General features: G+C 36.9%; 1 protein-coding gene across 4 annotated transcripts in view; it reads right to left on the reverse strand.

Moving 5' to 3' along the window:
* Positions 1-6692, reverse strand: part of NPNT (nephronectin) — a 387764-nt gene that overhangs the window by 302548 nt on the left and 78524 nt on the right. For all 4 annotated transcript variants that reach the window (XM_044061299.1, XM_044061301.1, XM_044061302.1 and 1 more), the window contains exon 2: positions 727-827. In XM_044061299.1, coding sequence (XP_043917234.1) covers positions 727-827 — 101 coding nt within the window. The remainder of the gene's footprint in view (positions 1-726; positions 828-6692) is intronic.

Below are 6692 nucleotides of genomic sequence, written 5' to 3' on the forward strand. Positions count from 1 at the left end.
TGTGTGTGTGTGTGTGTGTGTGTGTGTGCTTGGGCGTGGGTATGTGCATGTATCTACATTTACCGTATAGTCTCTGATTATAATATACATATCCATTAGAAAGAGGCCACCTATGTCTGCACTCTGACAACCATTTCAGTTTTACAATACTTAGACCAGGTGATTGACATTTTCATTACAACTTCACCATGGCATTCTACATATGTATAAATATTATACTACTCACTTCAAGCTGGATTTTTTATTGTATTTCCAACAAAACCTTTGGAAACATGATTTTTTTGTGTTGATTTTACTGTTATTTTATTTATTACTTGCTTTATTTCACTGTCATTGCTTTTAGTGCCTTATTTATTATGGTTTTACAACAATATTCTTTGTTCAACAATGCAACGTGTTACAAATGCTCAAACTGACTTAATTACATCAGTCTAATTCTGCTCTGTGTCTTATTTCATTTCAATATAATGCATGATTATATAAGAAAAGATGCTTGTCTGATATTATTGTTTATAATCCAGTTTTGCAGATACACACTGCAATTAGGTTATGGTCTGAACTGTTGCCAAGTGTTAATAGCTTTCACAACTAAAGCCCTGCATTTGCAACTTCCCTGAGTTTGGTTAAAGTGTCATGTTGTATATGAATGTGGTAGTATCTACTACTGGACAGGCCATAGGTGGACCTTCCTAGCTGGCTGAAAGCTCATGCACTGGTGGTACTCACGCTGACAATGTCCCCAGGACTGACGGACCCAACCCCAGCAGCAGTCAATCCTTGATCCGTATCGACACAGCCCGCTGGAAGTTATCAATTGTCTCTGCCACCTGAAAAAACAACATAAACATGAAAATAATAAAGAGAATGCATTTCAATTTCTTTTTTCTAAACACATTGTCTCTTGCTTTTACTTTACAGACCAGAGCAAGCTTTTTCTGTGGGCACTGTTATGAAAATACATATACACTCTCATTCAGATTTTTTAACATGTATTTTTTTTATGTTTTTTCTCATTCTGTAGTGTAGTCATTTTGTGTGTGTGTGTGTGTGTGTGTGTGTGTGTGTGTGTGTGTGTGTGTGTGTGTGTGTGTGTGTGTGTGTGTACTTATACCACAATAAAATTATTTTATTAGTGAATCCAGTGCACATTTTAAATAGTTCTGACATATATGGGATATCATGAGACACATTTCAAAAGATGCTCTCATTACATGATATATGAACAGTGACACATAATTCATAAAAAAGGCTGAATTGTCCTACTGTATCATCAGTAACTGAGAATTCAAATGCATATTGATCGGACAGGACAGTAGCATCAAAAATTACACTTAAAAGCTAAGCATTGCACATTTTTAAAAGAAAGTGACAAAGGATTTGTCACCAAAGCTTACTCTTTTCCTGACTGTGACTATGTAAAGATACAGCAAAAAAAAAAAAAAAAATCCCTGAGAGTTCCCTAGTTTTATTCTGTTTGGTACAATAATATTAACACTGAACCTTAAACCCCTGAAAATTTTAAAGCAGTGACCCTGTGTTTCAGTGGATAAGAAACTCTTCTTGAGACAGATATTTTCTCTGCTGTTATGTTTATGCAATGGTACTTTATGACTTTTAGTGGCCTTTGAGCCAGCACCTCTAAATATAGTAATTTATGACACAGCACCACAGAATATAGTGATCTTGGGCACAGCACCACTGAATATAGTGATCTGGGGACCAGCACCACTGAATATAGTGGTTTGGGGCTCAGCACCACGGAATATAGTAATCTGGGGCTAGGACCACTGAATATAGTAATCTGGGACCCAGCACTACTAAATATAGTGATCTGAGGCCAAGCACCACTGAATATAGTGATGTAGGACCCTGCACCACTGAATATAGTGATCTGGGGCCCAGCACCACTGAATATAGTGATCTGAGGCCCAGCACCACTGAATATAGTAATCTATACCGAATATAGTTAATGCGGTGAGATGATGCTTTTACATGGAATTAGTCTGCAAAATGCTCTGTGGTTGATGAATTGGCTGATCTCAGAATCTGCATTTTTCCTTTATTGTCTCATTCTTTAGCATATGCACCATACTCAAAATACCCAGGACTATAAGTTTCTGTTTTAAACATAATTTTTATTTATGTGAATTAACTACATTTCTTTGATCTCTGGAAAACTGCTGTAGTCTGGTTTTGGCTACAGTACTTACATTAGACTTGGAAATGCAGATATGCTAGCATCAGTATATTTGTTATTTTAACTGTTTGAGTTGAATGAATGAAGGAATGAATGGATGATTTGCTTTACTCAGACTGACAGTCTGGGTTTTTTAATATAACATATGTCAGGAACTATGTTTAGATCTATTCGTCTACTGATAGAATGCCTCTCAAGCTGCTGACATTAAAAATATTAACAAAGGCCCTTGAAAACTAGGGACATCCAGCTAAAAGTATGGACTTCTAACTGCCATAAAATATGAATACTGAGCAGCATACAACACGTGTGCTTCCAGTAAGAATGCAAGATTGTACTCAGAGAAAACATGTTTAAAAAACAGAGTGACAAAATGTGTTTATATTTTTCCATCATTCATAAAAAAGAGAATGCGTAAAATCTAAATAGTTTGGAATGCAGTTGTTAAACTGTATTGCAAACGTCTGTCAAAAATATGAATTAAGCTGTATGTCCTTTTTCTTTAAATTATTGTTGCCAGTAGTAGGTTGGTTATATAATAAGAGTTTTCTGTACATTAGACAGTTTCAAAAATAACATATGGTGAGGGGGATTCATACCACTCAACCTCATTGAGCAAGAAATCTGGACAAAGCCATAAATAAAAGTGGGTCAAAGGCCCAAAAATAGGGAAAATTTTTAAATATTGTTCTTACAGACTTAGTTGATAAAATAAGAGGTTTTGCATTAGCATGGATTTTCTGGAGTATGAAGTCTGAAACTCCAATGTCTGTCATTATTTTCTAACTTCAGTCATTAATGATTTGCCACTTGACAAGAAAATGCAATTTCATGAAAAATGGACCAAAATATGAGGCAAAAATCTAAACATTCTGTGAAAATCTGCACAGTTGAGATGTATAGGGGGGGTTCAGAAAACTGTATGAAGGGATAACTCATGCCTGAAAATAGGAACATATCTCCAAAAATAGGGACATCCTATGCAGGGGTAAATCAAGCCTAAACTAGCAATGTTCCTCCAAAACAGGGACAGTGGAGAGGTTTGATTGATTGTTATGCATCATGTTGTAAAGTAATTTAAAATGCTGTGATGTTTCATGAAAGTTCTTGAATTATCTCAGATTGAATGATCTCAGTCCCATTTACTGCCCTCTTTTTTGCATTCGCATACTGCTACTGTCTCTGTGAATCCTGGTTTGATTCATTAGACATGCTTCATCATGGATGAGCCAAGAACAATTACCATGTATGAGAATCAGATCCTGAAACTGCTCATTTATGTTAGATATCCATTTGGGATCATAGCTGATTGTTTCTTACTTACCGACTGAGTGGAAAGGAGGGATGGGTGTGTCTGTCCCAGGTGGGAAGGCATTCATTCACATTCATCAATGATGCTCCCTTAGGGAAGGTGCGGCTCAAACAGGGCAGTTTCCTTTGAACATAATCAACAAGCATGGGTAGTAGGGCAGGGAGTGGATCTAGCTTCCTGTCCAAAATTTTACTTAACTTATATTTTGTTACCTCCATTTCACTTTTATATATGTTGATTCTACTGGTATGACATGCGAATTGGAAAACATATATCATTTGTTCTCAGTAAAGCTTCTCAGTGGCTGACTTGGGAGAAGACTTAAAAAGGGACACTACTAATTCAGGGAAGTCCTGGCCGTGAGCCATCAGTGGACACAGAGCAGCCCAGTTATTATGTACAGGGCATGCTTACTTCATATGATGGGTGACAGAAGAATGGAGAAGTAGTGAATACATTTTGTGTTGGCTAGCGAGGCAAAAACATTGCAAAATGGTGTTCCATGCTTCAAGAAGATGCAAAATACCACTGTCAGATTCTCTTTTACCTGGAACTCTGAACTTAAGATCCTACAGAGTCTGACTGTTTATACACTGAAACCTAAGGCTGCAGGAATGACTAGGTCATGACATGGTCTTATTTCTACTGCTGGCTTAACTTGGTATTTGTAGGTCTCAAAAACAATGGGTGCCATCTCATAATGACTGGATGACTTGCTGGTGTGAGCTGATAAACTCTGGTTTCTGAATCTTTACTGCACATGGATTTTGCGCTGTGTATTAGCATGAGACACTGGTATTGCTGTCACATGAATCCCCCTGTCAGCTTGCTTAGCCATAATCAATCTCAACTTTCTTTCATGAGCACAGCAAAGTATAATACTTGTGGGTTTATAGTGCCCCCCACTGCATTCTGACTATAACTATTTTCTTGTAATATGTAGTTTTGTGGTGCTAATCATCCTTATAGTAATAGGTTTGTGGCTTATTACTAGGCAGTTGATCAGATAGATAAGTTAGTAGCCTAGACTCTAAAATTCCCAATTCCTGCTGCCACTTTCCATAAGGGATTTTAGAGCCAGTCAGACCTGGAGTGAATTTATGGTTAACTTATCCATTAAGCTAGGTTGTATCTGAAGAGGTTAGGGGGCTATTTTTTAACATGATGAATGAATCTATTCAGAGGTGATGGATTATTTGTAGGAGGCATCTACCCACGAATAGGTTCTGTTTATGCTGCAGGTGGAGATTTAGGTTTCTTGTTTAGGTGCTGGTGGTGTCACAGGTTTTCCGAACATATAGCAGGTCAGAAAGGACTGGGTTGCTTGAAGCCTTATAGGCAAAGCAAAAATAACCATGTAGGAGTCTGTACAAGATGAAGAACAGAGATAAACCTTTAAGGTGTTCTGCAAATCATATGGAATGTAGGCCATTGATTTTCTTAGTGAGGAAGTGTTGCAATTCTTCAAGTTGAGTCATGTCTTTACACAGGTACTACCAAGTGGAGCATTATGTTCAATTAAAGGCCAAACAAGGGGCAAGTAGAGAGTGATCATAGCATACTTGTACCAAGAAGATATAATTTTATCAGCTGGACAAGGTGGAATGATTTGGTAATGATAGTACCCATGCTTTGATCAAAAAGGTAAAGAGGAACTACAAAGGTGTCCAGGTACTTAACAACAGTGTCAGTTTTGGAAGGTGTGTCATTTATGTGATAGGAGCAAGGCTGTTCATATACTCCAAAGGACAGAATACTACAGTTCTCTGCATTCAGAATTTTGTCCATGGTCCTGGATGAATTGTTTTATATCTCTTAGTCCTGCTTGTAAGACCTGGGAATCCTCCAGACAAATTATGATAACTCAAAGTTTGCAAATTTGTTCAGCCAAAAACCCCTGCTATCTGCTTCAGCATCAGCAAAGTAAATGCTAAATATGAATGGCCCAATTACCAAGCCCTGGGAGACCCCTCTAGTAGTGAGTCTTTTTAGGGGACAATGTGCTCCTAATCCTAATTGAATGGGTTCTGTCTTTGAGACAGTGTACTATCCAGTGGATTATATCATGGTTTGCATTCAGTTTGATTAGTTTGTAATGTCTGAGTATGGAATGTTATCTAACACCTTGGAAAAGTTGAGGTGAATTGTCTCTATCGATGTATCCTCATCCAATGCCTAAGAACTTTTTCCAAATAAATCTGCTAGGTTAAACAGACAGAATCTTCTCTTCACAAACCCACAACTGGTTTGGGTTGAGGGATTGTAAGTTACCATTACCTTTATTTATGAATTCCATAATAATTCTGTGAAGGCTGCCAGCCCAGCCAGCTAGAATTTTGTAAATATTTCTATGAAATTTGTGAATAGTAATATGATTTGTATGCTTGCTTTAGACATGTAAGAAAACTATGTTCTGTACTGATCTTCAAGATTGTAACCACAGTGCACTCTGCTGGAAAAGAGCAGAAATGTGTATAAACTACATGCCTATGCAAATGTATGTGTTGATGGTAAAGGCTGGAATATACAGAGTTAACTTGCAAACTCTAAGAAAATAAGTGGAAATTGTTTATGACTTTGTTATCAATATTTCAGCTCAAAGCAGACACAATGTCTAGAGTTGTAGGCTTTCCTATTGTCTAGAAACAGAGGTAATTCCAGGTTTGAAATGTAAAGGTGTTTAACAGTTTTATGATTTCCAGTTCTAGGCAAGTTTCTAACAGATAAGTGTCAGCTTCTAAGAGATAAGTATTCTTGACACTGAGGTGTTATATTTTAAGTTCCTGCTGGCCTGGAAACTAAAAGCAGAGTTGACAAGAATTATGCCATCTAGCTAACCCAGCAGTAATGTGTATTATTGGTTTAAGAACTATCTCAGAGAGAAAGTCAGTGCATATCGTATTTGTCTCTGGATCTGAACACATCCATCTTCAGTACTTCTCATCTGTATTTGCCTGGATCTGTAAGTAATACTTAGATCATAGTATTTCTCTTATAGATATGAAAATAGTAAGATCAGTCTAGATGTTTTCTGTATTTATGTGACACTGCCCTGAAATGTTGTTTTAAAATATTTCCTGTGATTCTGAACTCTGTTGTCACTGTATTGACTTAATGAGTATTGTCTTGTGTTTTTATTATTTATTATTAAATATATTTAAACCTTTTAATTGTGGCTGATTT

Source organism: Protopterus annectens, chromosome 2.part0 (assembly GCF_019279795.1).
Source record: "Protopterus annectens isolate FY-2018-M chromosome 2.part0, PAN1.0, whole genome shotgun sequence".
NCBI classification, from domain to species: Eukaryota; Metazoa; Chordata; order Ceratodontiformes; family Protopteridae; genus Protopterus; species Protopterus annectens.